Genomic DNA, 16,174 nt, shown 5'->3' on the forward strand with positions numbered 1-16,174 from the left:
TAAAGATAGATATATTGACCAATGGAATTGAATAAAGTGTTCAGATATAGACCCTCTCATCTATGGACATTTGATCTTTGATAAGGCAGTCAAGCCAACTCACCTGGGACAGAACAGTCCCTTCAATAAATGGTGCCTAGAGAACTGGATATCCATATGCAAAAGAATAAAAGAGGACCCGTATCTCACACCCTATACAAAAGTTAACTCAAAATGGATCAAAGATCTAAACATTAGGTCTAAGACCATAAAACAGTTAGAGGAAAATGCAGGGAGATATCTTATAAATCTTATAATTGGAGGCCGTTTTATGGACCTTACACCTAAAGCAAGAGCACTGAAGAAAGAAAGAAAGAAATGGGAACTCCTCAAAATTAAACACTTTTGTGCATCAAAGAACTTCATCAAGAAAGTAGAAAGACAGCCTACACAATATTTGGAAACGACATATCAGATAAAGGTCTAGTATCCAGAATTTTTTTTTTTTTTTTTTTTTTTTAAAGAGGGAGGAAGGGAAGGAAAGACAGAGAGAAGGAAGGAAGGATGGAAGGAAGGAAGGGAGGAAGAAAGGGAAACATCTTTAAACATTTTCTTGTTTTATTGTATTTTGTTTGTTTGTTACATGGGCTGGGGCCGGGAATCGAACCGAGGTCCTCCGGCATAGCAGGCAAGCACTTTGCCCGCTGAGCCACCGCGGCCCGCCCTAGTATCCAGAATTTATAAAGAGATTGTTCAACTCAACAACAAAAAGACAGCCAATCCAATTACAAAACGGGAAAAAGACTTGAACAGACACCTCTCAGAAGAGGAAATACAAATGGCGAAAAGGCACATGAAGAGATGTTCAACGTCCCTGGCCATTAGAGAAATGCAAATCAAAAGCACAATGAGATATCATCACACACCCACTAGAATGGCCGTTATCAACGAAACAGAAAATGACAACTGCTGGAGAGGATGTGGAGAAAGAGGCACACTTATTCACTGTTGGTGGGAATGTCAAATGGTGCAACCACTGTGGAAGGCAGTTTGGCATTTCCTCAAAAAGCTGAATATAGAATTGCCATATGATCCAGCAATACCATTGCTAGGTATCTACTCAGAGGACATAAGGGCAAATACACAAACGGACATTTGCACACCAATGTTTACAGCAGCATTATTTACAAATGCAAAGAGATGGAAACAGCCCAAATGTCCATCAACAGACGAGTGGCTAAACAAACTGTGGTATATACATACAAAGGAATATTATTCAGCTTTAAGACAGAATAAGGTTATGAAGTATGTAACAACATGGATGGACCTTTAGAACATTATGCTGAGTGAGACTAGCCAAAAACTAAAGGACAAATACTGTATGGTCTCATTGGTATGAACTGACATTGGTGAATAAACTTGGAATATTTTGTTCGTAACAGAGACCATCAGAAGATAGAAATAGGGTAAGATATTGGGTAATTGGAGCTGAAGCGATACAGATTGTGCAACAGGACTGGATACAAAAACTCAGAACTGGACAGCCCAATACTACCTAACTGTAATATAATTATGTTAAAACACTGAATGAAGCTGCATGTGAGAATGATAGAGGGAGGAGGGCTGGGGACATAAATGAAATCAGAAAGAAAGATAGACATTAAACATTGAGATGGTATAATCTAGGAATGCCTACAGTGTACAATAATAGTGAAATGTACAAAGTACAATTTAAAAAATGTTTCTGCATGAGGAAGAACATAGGAATGTCATTATTGCAGGGTACTGAAAATAGGTGGTAATTAATATTTTCAAATGTCACTTTCTGTGTGAGACTAAAGCAAAAATGTTTATTAGTTACAAAATTTATATTTTGACTAGTGCATTTCCTAATATAACTCATGTAGATAGTTTGATTGAACGCCATAAGTACTCTGAATCTCAGGTAGGACATGAGATTTGGCTGGTTTGTCCAGAGTGAAGCCCTGATGAATCCCAGAGTGATTTGATCAGTGAGTGGAAAAGGATCTGCAAAGCCCCCTTCGGGGAGTGGTGAGAACAGGGAGAAATTCAACTTCCCCAAGTTGAATTCTTGATATTCTCACAAGCAGTGTGGACAACCAAATCTATAGGCAGAGCCCCCAGTCTTGGGGGTTGTTCATATGAAACTTAACCCCGCAAAGGATAAGTCAAGCCTATTTAAAATTTAGGCCTAAGAGTCACCCCCAAGAGAGCCTCTTTTGTTGCTCAGATGTGGCCCCTCTCTCCAGGCAACACAACGAGCAGTCTCACCACCCTACCCCTCTCTACATGGGACATGACTCCCAGGGGTGTGGACCTTCCTGGCAACGTGGGACAGAGATCTTGGAATGAACGGAGACTCAGCATCAAGGGATTGAGAAAACCTTCTCCACCGAAAGGGGGAAGAGGGAAATGAGACAAAGTGTCAATGGCTGAGAGATTCCAAACAGAGTTGAGAGGTTATCCTGGAGGTTATTCTTATGCATCAAGTAGATATCATCTTGTTATTCAAGATGCAATGGAGAGGCTGGAGGGAACTGCCTGAAAATGTAGAGCTGTGTTCCAGTAGCCATGTTTCTTAAGGATGAATCAATAATGATATAGCTGTCACAATGCGACTGTGTGATTGTTAAAACCTTGTGTCTGATGCTCCTTTTATCTACCTTGTCAACAAAGGAGTAGAACATATGGAATAAAAATAAATAATAGGGGGAACAAATGCTAAAATAAATTAAGTTTAAATGCTAGTGATCAATGAAAGCAAGGGGTAAGGGGTAGGGTAGGTATAACCTTTTATTTTTTCTTTCCTGTGTTCATTTCATTTCTTTTTCTATTGTCTTTTTATTTCTTTTTCTGAATTAATGCAAATTTTCTAAGAAATGATGAATATGCAACTAAGTGATGATATTGTGAATTACTGATTATGTATTTTTGTTGTTTTATATTGTTTATTTTTTTAATTAATAAATAAATTTAAAAAAAAAAAAGAAAGAGACTTGAAAGGGAACCTTAGTGACCCAATTGGATTCTGTGTACCTCTTTGCAAAAATTCAAGCTTTGCAGCAGTAGACACCTTTCTGATAAGAGAAAAACAAATTCCTAACATTTACAAGCCATCTTCATTTCAAGTCTCTTTAGCATTTAAGCAAATTTCTAATATTTTGCAATTTCAAATTGCTTCAAAATGTTAAAATTGCTTCCTTAATGGATAAGTAGTGTCATGGTCACGTTCATGTGTCAACTCGGCCAGGTGGTGGTACCTGTTTGTCTGGTTGGGTAAGTGCTGGCCTGTCTGTTGCTATGAGGACATTTTTCATGGACTTAAATCATGATCATATCGGCTGCATCCACAGCTGATTGCATTGTAATCAGCTAAGGGGAATATCTTCTGCAATGAGTGACACTTACTCTAATCACTGGAAGCCTTTTAAGCCTTTAAGACCATCCCTTTTAAGAAAAGTCAGTCTACTTCCTGCTTCAGCCAGCGAGCTTCTCCCATGGAGTTCGTCCAGACCCTTAATCGGAGTCATCACCTTGTGGCCTATGCTACAGACCTGGGAATCTGTATTTCCACAGTTATGTGAGACACTTTTATAAATATTATAGCTACTGGATATTTCCTGCTGATTCTGTTTCTCTAGAGAACCCTAGCTAATACAAGTAATTTTAACTCAATGATGGTAGAAGTAAGAATTGAGATGATAAAGTAAAACAAATTTATATCATTAATAAATCTCTACTATGTTAAGAAATAACTTAACTATTTAATGTTTTAAATATTTGTAATATTTCAGATTTCATGGCATATTGGGGTATCTAATAAATTGACCATGAGATTTCAATTTTAAAAATGTGTAATAAGAGAATTTTACTGAATTTGTAAACATCATTAAAAGGAACTTAATAGTCTCCATATTTATATGTGCAATATAATTGATTTGTGATTATTAAGTACACGAGAAGATTTGTTAGTCAATTTACTGGGATAGCAAATCAAATAAGGTGCATGTTTAAATTATAAAAATTTCCTTTTAATAAAACTTGTTAAATTTTTATTTATGTGAAAAAAAATCAATCAATGTATAGACCCTCTCATATAGGAGAAATGATCTTTGAAAAGGCAGTCAAGCCAACTCACCTGGGACAGAACAGTCTCTTCAATAAATGGTGCCTAGAGAACTGGATATCCATATGCAAAAGAATGAAAGAGGACCCATATCTCACACCCTATACAAAAGTTAACTCAAAATGGATCAAAGACCTAAACATTAGGTCTAAGACCATAAAACTGTTAGAAGAAAATGTAGGGAAATATCTTATAAATCTTATAATAGGAGATGGTTTCCTAGACCTTACACCCAAAGCATGAGCACTGAAGAAAGAAAGAAATGGGAATTCCTCAAAATTAAACACTTTTGAACATCAAAGAACTTCATCAAGAAAGTAAAAAGACAGCCTACACAACAGGAGACAATATTTGGAAACGACATATCAGATAAAGGTCTAGTATTCAGAATTTATAAAGAGATTGTTCAACTCAACAAAAAGACAGCCAATCCAATTACAAAATGGGAAAAAGACTTGAACAGAGAATTCTCAGAAGAGGCAATACAAATGGCCAAAAGGCACATGAAGAGATGCTCAACTTCCCTGGCCATTAGAGAAATGCAAATCAAAACCACAATGAGATATCATCTCACACCCACCAGAATGGTCAATACCAACAAAACAGAAAATGACAACTGCTGGAGAGGATGTGGAGAAAGAGGCACACTTATCCACTGTTGGTGGGAATGTCAAACGGTACAACTGCTGTGGAAGGCAGTTTGGCGGTTCCTCAAAAAACTAAATATAGAATTTCCATATGACCTGGCAATACCATTGCTAGGTATCTACTCAAAGGACATAAGGGCAAAGACAGAAACGGACATTTGCACACCAATGTTTATAGCAGCATTATTTACAAATGCAAAGAGATGGAAACAGCTCAAATGTCCATCAGACGAGTGGCTAAACAAACTGTGGTATATACATAGGATGGAATATTATGCAGCTTTAAGACAGAATAAGGTTATGAAGTATGTAACAACATGGATGGACCTGGAGGACATTATGCTGAGTGAGACTAGGCAAAAACAAAAGTACAAATACTGTATGGTCTCACTGATATGAACTGACATTAGTGAATAAACTTCGAATATTTCATTGGTAACAGAGACCATCAGGAGATAGAAATAGGGTAAGATATTGGGTAATTGGAGCTGAAGGGATACAGATTGTGCAACAGGACTGAATATAAAAACACAGAAATGGACAGCACAATACTATCTAACGGTAATACAATTATGTTAAAACACTGAATGAAGCTGCATGTGGGAATGATAAAGAGAGGAGGACTGGGGGCATAAATGAAATCAGAAAGAAAGAGAGACGACAAAGGTTGAGATGGTATAATCTAGGAATGCCTAGAGTGTATAACAATAATGACTAAATGTACAAATTTTAAAAATGTTTTTGCATGAGGAAGAACAAAGGAATGTCATTACTGTAGGGTGTTGAATATAGATGGTAATTAATATTTTAAAATTTCAACTTATGCGTGAGACTAAAGCAAAAAATGTTTATTTGGTACAAAATTTATATTTTGACTAGTGCATTTCCTAATATAACTTATGTAGATAGCTTGATTGAACACCGTAAGTACTTGGAATCTTGGGTAGGACATGAGATTTTGTTGGTTTGTCCAGAGTGATGCCCCGATGAATCCCAGAGTGATTCAATCAGTGAGTGGAAAAGTATTTGCAAAGTCCCCTTGCGGGAATGGTAAGAACAGGGAGAAATTCAACCTCCCCAAGTTGAATTCTTGATAATCTCACAAGTAGTGTGGACAACCAAAGGTATAGGCTGAGCCCCCAGTCTTGGGGTTTGTTCATATGAAACTTAACCCCAAAAAGGATAGGTCAAGCCTATTTAAAATTTAGGCCTAAGAGTCACCCCCAAGACAGCCTTTTTTGTTGCTCATGTGGAGGGCCAGGAGCAATCAATCAAGCCCAAGCAGGGAAAGTCCCCACAACACTGGGCAGAATGTCCCCCCAAGAGTTAAACAATAATCAATGTTAGGGAACTGAGAGAATGGGATGTGTTTTGCCAACAGCTAACGGCATTTTTCTGCTTCTATGATACACTTGCTTTCTAGCAACTGCAAAACCACAACATAATTTTAGCCTTTATAAGTATACCTTGAAAACCTCTAGGTGCTGCTCTCTGAATTGTCCTTCTTAGAGGTTTCTGAGGCAGTCGCTGGCCAGCTAATAAAGACTCCAAATTGCCTTGCAGTTTTGAATTATGTGGTCTCTCTTTCGGTGCACCCCACAACACTCAGATGTGGCCTCTCTCTCCAGCCAACACAACAAGCAAACTCACCACCCTCCCCCTGTCTACGTGGGACATGACTCCCAGGGGTGTGGACCTTCCTGGCAACGTGGAACAGAATTCCTAGAATCAGCTGAGACTCAGCATCAAGGGATTGAGAAAACCTTCTCGACCAAAAGGGGGAAGAGTGAAATGAGGCAAACTGTCAATGGCTGAGATTCTAAACAGAATCGAGAGGTTATCCTGCAGGTTATTCTTACATATTAAGTAGATTTCACCTTGTTATGCAAGATGTAATGGAGAGGCTGGAGGGAATTGCCTGAAAATGTAGGCTGTGTTCCAGTAGCCATGTTTCTTGATGATGACTGAATAATGATATAGCTTCCACAATGTGACTGTGTGATTGTGAAAACCTTGTGTCTGATGCTCCTTTTATCTACCTTGTCAACAGACGAGTAGAACATATGGAATAAAAATAAATAATAGGGGGAACAAATGTTAAAATAAATTTAGTTTGAAATGCAAGTGATCAATGAAAGTGTGGGGTAAGTGATATGGTATGTATAATCTTTCTTTTTTTCTGTTTTCATTTTCTTTCTTTTTCTGTTGTTTTTTATTTCTTTTGCTGAATTGATGCAAGTGTTCTAAGAAATGATGAATATGCAACTATGTGATGATATCGTGAATTACTGATTATATATGTAGAACGGAATGATATGTTAATGTTTTTGTTCATTTGTTGTTAAATTTTTATTTTAATTAATAAATAAATTTTAAAAATCAATGAATGAATTGAGGGAGGATATAAAGAAGGCAAGGACCAACAAAAAGAAATTGAAAGTCTGAAGAAACAAATCACAGAACTAACGGGAATGAAAGGCACAGTAGAAGAGATAAAAAAAAAAATAGAAACCTACAATGTTAGATTTCAAGAGGCAGAAGACAGGAATAGTGAACTGGAGGACAGGACATCTGAAATCCGACAAGCAAAAGAAAATACAGGGAAAAGAAAGGAAAAATATGAGCAGGGACTCAGGGAACTGAACAACAACATGAAGTACATGAGTATACGTGTTGTGGTGTCCCAGAAAGAAATTATACAGCTCTACAACAAAAGAACAAATGTCCCAATCATAAAATAGGCAGAGGATATGAATAGACACTTTTCTAAAGAGCAAACACAGATGGCTAAAAAAGCATATGAAGAAATGCTCATTTCCATTAGCCATAAGGAAAATGTAAATCAAGACAATAGTGAGATATCACCTCACAGTTATCAGAATGACTGCTATTAAACCGAAAACCACAAATGTTGGGGAGGATGTGGAGAAACTGGAACACTTATTCACTGTTGGTGGAAATACAATGGTGTAGCCACTGCGGAAGACAGTGTGGCAATTCCTCAGAAAACAGTTGCAGTATGACCTGGCAATAACAATACTCAGTATATACTCAGATGAGTGGAAAGCAGTGACATGAGCAGAAATTTGTACATCGATGTCCACAGCGTCACTATTCACAATTGCCAAAAGATGGAAATAACCCAAATGCACATCATCAGACTAACGGATAAACTTAATGTGGTATAAACATACAATGGAACATTACGTAGCAGTAAGATGAAAAGAGGAACCTTAATGACATTATGCTGAGAGAAATAAGGCAGACACAAAAGGACAGATACTGCATGATTCCATTATTATGACTCTGTGTAAGGATCAATGAAAACTGTCTAAAATTGAGACTGCTGCTGATTGTACAAACAAATAAGGATACTGTAGACATGGTTAGTTTAGTTTGGACATAATCCATGATGACCAGTGAATGGAGAGAGCAGAAAGGTACAGTGACTGAGAAGGAGAATGGCAAACTGTGATATATTTATATAATGTAATAAAATGTGGCTACAAAAAGGAAGGATGTTAAGAGACATGCAATGAACTTAAATGAACCTTGCAGACAGTGTGCTATGCAAAATAAGCAGAAACATAGAAACAAATATGCAAAGGTCTCTTTCAGAAAATACTTGTAGAAAGGCTAAAGCCTAGATTGTAAGCCCTTATAGCAGCCACACTTAGTCTCAAATTGTAAATGTATGTCTGGATGCTGAGACACTGAGATGTGTGTGTATCAGCTGGTATTTCCCTGGGACACTGAGTAATTCTGTGATACCTGGAACCCAGAGATGGAGTGCTGCAGCTCTAAAGGTTAGCACAGCTATGTATAAAAACAGTTAAAGTAATAGAAGAGATCAGGCCTCAATTAGAATTAAAAACTAAACTGATCTGGCTGGTCCTAAGGTAAATCAGAATATAGGTTAGAAGATGATAGCATATGCACTCTAGACCTTCACCTACCATATGGAACCAAAGTTAGAAAGGTTTATTATATGTAGAACCTAAATTTTCTGTAATGCATAATTTGTCTGGGAGGTCATTTGAACAACCCTGGGGTCCAGAACCAGAATGAAGTCTTGGAGTTCTGTGTGGCTTCGTGTAATACTGAGACACATCTCAGACTGTGGTGGTCTGATAATTGGGAGTTGTGATGGAGACCTTTGAGGGTCCCAAAGTGGTGGGGGGTGGGGTGGGGGGTGGTGTGCGTGAACATATATATTCCCATCTGGGAAGCCCCAGCTACCCTCTCAACCATTGAGGACTCCAGGAAAATGGGTCAGACCCTTGATTTTGAGGGTTCTCCTTATGAAAATTGTTTCTGTGGGGGGAGAAGCTAAGACTGCCCATGTCCAGACCTGGGAGTTTCTTTCAGAATGCCTCTTTGTTGCCCAATTCTGCAAGGAAAGTCATTGCCCTCCCCCAAAATTTTTAAACTGTGACAAGACATCCACGGGTGAAGGTCTCCGTGATGGCATGGGGCATGGCTCCCAGGGATGAGTCTGGTCCTGGCACCATGGGATTGACAACACCTTCTGGACCAAGGGTAGGAAAAGAGGCATTAAAAATGCCTAATAGTATAATGCATCAGTGGCCAAGACAGATCAAGTGAAGTCCAGAGGTTATCTTGGAGGCAACTGTTATTCAAGCTTCAATTAGATAGTGCTGATTACCATGGTTTGCTAAACCCCAGCCAGCATCACTCCTGTTAACTCTTGAGAACCCTTCCTAGGGCTCGAACTGCAACTCTATAAAGGTTTCATGCATTAAAAACTAAACTGATCTGGCTGAAAGCTTTGCTTTCATGGAACCTATAATTCCCACAGGGTTCCTAGGACAGATAAATCCTGAAACCCAGAGGGACCAGCCTCTCCAAGATTACTGATTAATTACACCCCGCTATCCTTTAGTGTTGACACCCCTTTTCAACATGAAAAAGTCAGAACAGGCATTGTCCAGGAATCCCTATGGATTGGGAGAGGAACTGGAGAGAAGGAGGAGGTATAACAGAGAGAATAGTATTTGGCAAACAAGTATGACTGCTGAATCACTATATCAATATTCCTTCTAGCCTCCATGTTTAGTAGTAGTTATAAGGAAAAATCTGAGATGGTAGAATAGTAGCCCATGTCAAACTCTAGAATCTGTTCTGTAAATACTTGTTGAAATGTGCTTTGAAAATTACTGCTTTTTCCTTTCTTTGGTTTGTATGTTTTACAATAAAAAATGTTTAAAAAACATAAATCAGTGACCTGCTTAATGAAAAAAAAATTTAATAATAATAAAGCAGGAAACAGAATTGTGTATTCATTGAGATCATCTATCTATCTATACTTTTTTGGGAATTTATTCTTAAGGGATTAAAAAGAAACACCAAGAGGAAATTAATCAAATATTAACAGTGGTTACCACTGTTAGATTACATTATGGGTTTTTATTTTCTTATTTTTACTTTTCACATTTTTAACTTTTCTATAATAAGCATACATTACTTCTAATAATAAAACTTGTAGAGCAGTAAATGCAAATTTTACTTGTAAATTTATGCTAAAAGGAAGAAGAGGAGGGAAATGTATGCAGTTACCAGAAGTAATAGACTAAAACATTTTCCAGCAGCTATCCTAACTGTGCCCTACTTAGAACATTTAGAATTTCTTTGTGTAGAATATACTCCAGAGACTAAAAATATACAGGCACAGACAACTCCTATTTTCTGAATGGAAAGAAGGGATAGGTGGGAGATGGAGAGAAGAACAAATTATTACCCTCAGCAAAAGAGTATCAAGTTGCAGATCACATAACAACCTTCTCTGTCTACTCACTTCTAAGGCACCATGGCAACTATGACCCTCAGAATATCAAAGGGAAAGCATTGAAAGTAGAGTTTGGAGAGCTACTGGAAGAAGGGAGAAAGCTCACGGAAGGAATGAGAAATGCTAAGAAAAGCAAAACAGAAGAACACTTTCACTGCCTCAACTATAAGCAAAACCATAAAATAAACTGAAAATTAGAACCAGTTTCCTTATTTCTTATGTTAAAGCTTCAGAGAGATGAACTAAAAACTGGTAAGGGAGAATGAAGTTTCCTGTCCTCATTATTCTCAATATGTGAATTATAACATCAACAGTATATGTATGCTGTAATTAAAAGCTTTTCAAATTTAAATTTCCAAGTTTCAAGTTCCAATTTGAAAAGGATCCAAACGACCATAGACTACAATGGCATCTGGGGAAATCTCCAGGTGATGGATATAAAAATAAAGGATTCAACCCCCAAGAGAACCTCTTTTGTTGCTCAGATGTGGCCCCTGTGTTCGTGGGACATGACTCCCAGGGGTGTGGACCTTCCTGGCAACGTGGGACAGAAATCCCGGAATGAGCTGAGTCTCATCATCAAGGGATTCAGAAAACCCCTAGAATAAGCTGAGACTTAACATCAGGGGATTGAGAAAACCTTCTCGACCAAAAGAGGAAAGAGTGAAATGAGACACAGAAATGTGTCAATGGCTGAGAGATTCCAAAGAGAGTCGAGAGGATATCCTGGAGGTTATTCTTACGCATCAAATAGACATCACCTTGTTAGTAAAGATGTAGTGGAGAGACTGGAGGGAACTGCCTGAAAATGTGGAGCTGTGTTCCAGTAGCCATGTTTCTTGATGATGACTGTATAATGATATAGCTTTCACAATATGACTGTGTGATTGTGAAAACCTTGTGTCTGATGCTCCTTTTATCTACCTTATCAACAGACGAGTAAAACATATGGAATAAAGATGAATAATAGGGGGAACAAATGTTAAAATAAATTTAGAGTGAAATGCTGGTGATCAGTGAGGGCGAGGGGTGGGGGTTATGGTATGTATAAATTTTTTTCTGTTGTCTTTTTATTTCTTTTTCTGAATAGATGCAAATGTTCCAAGAAATGATCATGATGATGAATATGCAACTATGTGATGATATTCTGAATTACTGATTATATATGTAAGAATGGAATGATCAAAAGTTACAAAGGTCTAGCCTAGATCAACGTAAGTTTAGGTGGCTATTGCTGCTGTTACTATCTTAGTGCTTCTATTATTAATGGTTCATAAAACATAACTTGCCTAATGTTGTTGAATGGCCAAAAAAGGAGAAATCAAATTCAGTGCTCTGATCCCTGTTCAGTAACTTTTCTCTTCTCCTTCCCTGACCATACCTGTGTCTTAATTACATAACTGCTCCAATTTCGTAGCTGGTCCAGACAATCTCTGGTTGAAAACAGGAACAGAAGGCAGTATTTATTGGCAGGGAAAAGGGTTCAGGTCTTTATGTAAACATTTTTTATTATTTCATATTTCCTTAATTGTTGACCTGAGGTTAACACTGGTCTTGCTATCTTTTCCCCTCAGGGTCATTTGAAAATTGTGGGGGTAATGCCTAGGAAAACTACTTACACTTAAAGGACAGAGAACGAATGCTTAGTAAGCATATTTGGTTAACTTTGAGAAAATATGTAAGTGCTGTTATCAACAACATTAGGCAAGTTATTGCCTATATTTGGGCCTCAGTTTTCTCATTTATTAAAAAAAAGGAATTGAGCTAAATTATTTTCCTGGTTCATTACAGTTCTAGGGATTTGTGAAAATACTATTAACTTGCTTTTTTGTTTCTTTCAATCTCCACATCACTAAACATCTTTCAACAGCCAGTACCCCAAAGTCCTAGGGATTATCATAGGGCATGTAGTTGGGATTTTACTATGGAGTCTGTGGATATTCTTCAGTGTATAAAAAGGAGCTAAATTATTTTATGAACCATTAATAATAGAAGCACTAAGGTAATAACAGCAGCAATAGCCACCTAACCTTATGTTGACCTAGGCTAGACCTTTAATCTCCACCCTGGTTAGACATTAAAATCACCTGTATAGTTTTAAAATAAATAATAATTTTTTAAAAGCCTGGCTCCAAGCCAAGTCAAGACCAAATGAATCAGAATCTGTGGAAACAGGGTTTATGTTTTAAAGGCTGCCCAAGTGATTCTGATGTACAATGAGAGCCAAGAACCACTGACCCAAACCCTGCTATCCAAGAAATGCAAAGCATATGACATTGGCTGTGTAACCAAACATTAATAAATAAGAATCGTCCAGTACTGCTATTTACTGACATTCTCCATTACATTAAGAGACTTGTGTTTCTAGAGAGAAAAAAAAAAGAGCTCTAATACAACACTTTGTTCATACTACAGTCTTTTATTGAGGACTGGCCCTGTTACAAACAGAATATAACTTCATAACATAATAGGGAAGTGGTCCTGAAGAAAATTACTTCAAATTTGCCCAGTCCTGCAGAATCCCATATATCACCAAGACAGTTACGACAATATTAATCATATAGAGACTGAAATTCCTTAACTTAACTTTCAAATACTTAAAGACATTATAGAGGAGGGGCAGGAAAAAGTTGAGGGACATATAAGAAAAGATGCTACCAAAAACTATACTCCTGACAAAATACATGATTTCATATAGATTAATCAAAGCTTTAAGTCCACTAACATAACACAGAGTAAAGCACTCTTCACTAAAATTATTTTTGTTCCTTTTCAGATCAAAATTAGTCAAACCAATTAGACAAGTTAAATAAATAAACCATTAAACCTCTCCCTCTTACCTCATGTGTAAGGCCAAGCCATCCTGGAGGCTGGAGATGCCCAAATCAGAGAGCATATCTGAGCCAACAGAAGCCGGTGACAGAGAATCCTCCTTCTCTTCCAGTAGGTCCAGCTTCACCAAGTTGCTGACTTCATCCTCTGAGTTATCTTCAGACACAGAACCAATTATGAATCGGGAGTGCTGGTTCAGCCCCAGAGGTTTGGTCATGGGAGACGGCTCATCCATTATTCCTTCAAAATGGGCTCTCAGAGCTATGGAGAAAATGAGGAAAAAGCAAAGCGGTTATGGGTGATAATTTATATCTGAGGACAGCCAATTCATTTAGGGTCTACCTAATATGCCACAGCTGGTGCTTTGAAAATTAGCTTCACTGGTTATTCTATTTCAGAGTTTTTGTTTACTACAAGGGAGAAAAATTGGGACTGTGGTAACTATGCCTAAAAAATAAAAGCCACCTTGCTTTTTCCCAAACAAAGCTCTCTCAAAAAATCTGTAAGCCATTCCCAATCTTTTTAATAATGTGGTAGTATCCAAGAAATAATTATGATCAATGCAGATACCTTTGTAGTGAATGAAAGCTGCTTGTGGAGCAAGGCTCTAGAGAGAGCAATGATTGTTTGAAATCTGGTATTGAGAGTGAGCTACATACACTATCAATTGGTTCCAAACTCTATACTTTGATAAGCTATGAATTTTACATAAATGAATACCTTTAAAGCAAATGCCAGATGGGTATTTAATAATTAAAAACAAAAATCTGGGGGGTGCAATGGAGGCTCAGAGGTAGAATTCTTGCCTTCCATGCCAGAGACCCAGGTTCGATTCCCAGTGCCTGCCCATGCCAAAAACAAACACACACACACACACACACACACACACACACACACACACAAATCTTTCCTTGTGCTCTTGGATTTGCTTCTTAATTTTATCTTTCAAAAAATTACCTAAAAATGTCTTTTGAAAAAAAAAAGTCTACTTTTGGCTCCTCTGTACTGATGTCACCATAGGGAGAACCTGAATATACCACCAAATTTTAACTCTGTAATTAAATGCTATTTTCCTAGATATGGGAACTTACTGCTCAGAATTAGATATTGTCAAGCAATAGGAAACTAGTTATACATAAAGATCAACATATAGTTCAAAGCCAACAACAACAATAAAAACCAAAACTAAATGAAACAAATACTCTGTCATTCCAAAAGTCCATTAAAAAAAACTTCAAAACTAAACATCAACTCAGTGTTAACAGTGTGTGCCCTGGCCAACAATTTTCATTCTTTATTTGATTTTCATTAAATTAGATTATAAGCTACAGAAAATTTAGGTTGTAGACAAAATAAACCTTTATTCCTTTGTCTCAAAGTGTAGTTAAAATTCTAAAATACAGTCAATATCTTCCTTATTACTGTATTCTGAATTATCTTAACCATTGCAACCTGAATGGCTTCATTCTTATCTCTAAATACCAGGCTATAACAATTACTGGACTAAATGTGACTGCTATAAGAGCTTGGAATCTAGGCCCCAGTTTTCTTAAAAGTATTTTCTAAATGAGATCATAAAATATTTGCTCTTTTGTTTCTGGTTATTTTGCCTCATCAAATGTCTGGGGATTCATTCACATGGATGCATGCCTCACAACTTCACTCCTTTTTGTAGCAGCACAATGTTTGATCATATGTATACACCTTTGTTCTCCAAACTACTTCTCACTCACTGCACCTTTCAGCCACCTCCATCTACTGGGCTTTATACATAACATCCAAAGTCAACAGTCCATCAATTTTAAGTAATTCATTGTTCTCAGGAGAAAGATAGCCAATAAATGCACCCTTACAAAATAGAAAATCCAAACCTCCTTGTGCTGGTTTGAAATGATGTATGCACCCTAGAAAAGTTAAATTTTAATCCTAATCCCATTTTGTAAAGGCAGCTCTTTCTTCTAATCCCTATTCAGTACTGTATGTTTGAAACTGTAATTAGATCATCTCCCTGGAGATGTGATTTAATCAAGAGTGGTTGTTAAACTGGATTAGCTGGAGGTGTGTCTCCGCCCATTTGGATGGGTCTTGATTAGTTTCTGAAGTCCTATAAAAGAAGAAACATTTTGGAGAATGAGAGAGATTGTGAGAGCAGAACAACGCAGCCACGAGAAGCAGAGTCCATCAGCCAGCGACCTTTGGAGATGAAGAAGAAAACTGCCTCCCAGGAAGCTTCGTGAAGGGAAGCAAAGAGAGAAATCTAGCAGATGCTGTGTTTGCCACTTGCCTTTCCAGGTGAGAGAGAAATCCTGACCCTGTTCGACTTTAAAGATACTCTGACCAGGCTCTAGACAGAAATCACAGCATGTCATTACAGAGTGGAAGGAAGGCGATCCTTGTTTTAAAATGGGAGATAATCTAGCAAAATTGACTAGTAGCTTTGGCTGGAAGGCAGATTTTAAGCTCACCATGTGCCCTTCCAGCTGAGGGAGAAACTGTGACTGTGTTAAATGTCGAAAGTGCAGCCTGGTTTCTTCACACAGCTTACAGTGAAATGCGACAGGAAAGAGATAAGCTGAAAACTGAACTCTTGGGTACAAAGAAACCAGAAATTGTCTCAGATGAGAGAGAGACCCTGAACGTCATCAGCCTTCTTGAACCAAGGTATCTTTCCCTGGATGCCTTGGACTGGACATTTCTATAGACTTGTTTTCATTGGGACATTTTCTCGGCCTTAGAACTGTAAACTAGCAACTCATTAAATTC

The 16,174-nt window shown here is 37.6% G+C and overlaps 1 protein-coding gene across 17 annotated transcripts in view; it reads right to left on the reverse strand.

Annotated features, from left to right (window-relative positions):
• Window positions 1-16,174, reverse strand: part of ACACA (acetyl-CoA carboxylase alpha) — a 449,622-nt gene that overhangs the window by 261,438 nt on the left and 172,010 nt on the right. For all 17 annotated transcript variants that reach the window (XM_077165076.1, XM_077165070.1, XM_077165071.1 and 14 more), the window contains one exon: window positions 13,420-13,672. In XM_077165076.1, the coding sequence (XP_077021191.1) occupies window positions 13,420-13,646 (227 nt within the window). In that variant the 5' untranslated portion in view covers window positions 13,647-13,672. The remainder of the gene's footprint in view (window positions 1-13,419; window positions 13,673-16,174) is intronic.

The sequence above is a fragment of the Tamandua tetradactyla genome, chromosome 6, assembly GCF_023851605.1.
Source record: "Tamandua tetradactyla isolate mTamTet1 chromosome 6, mTamTet1.pri, whole genome shotgun sequence".
In the NCBI taxonomy this organism is placed as follows: domain Eukaryota; kingdom Metazoa; phylum Chordata; class Mammalia; order Pilosa; family Myrmecophagidae; genus Tamandua; species Tamandua tetradactyla.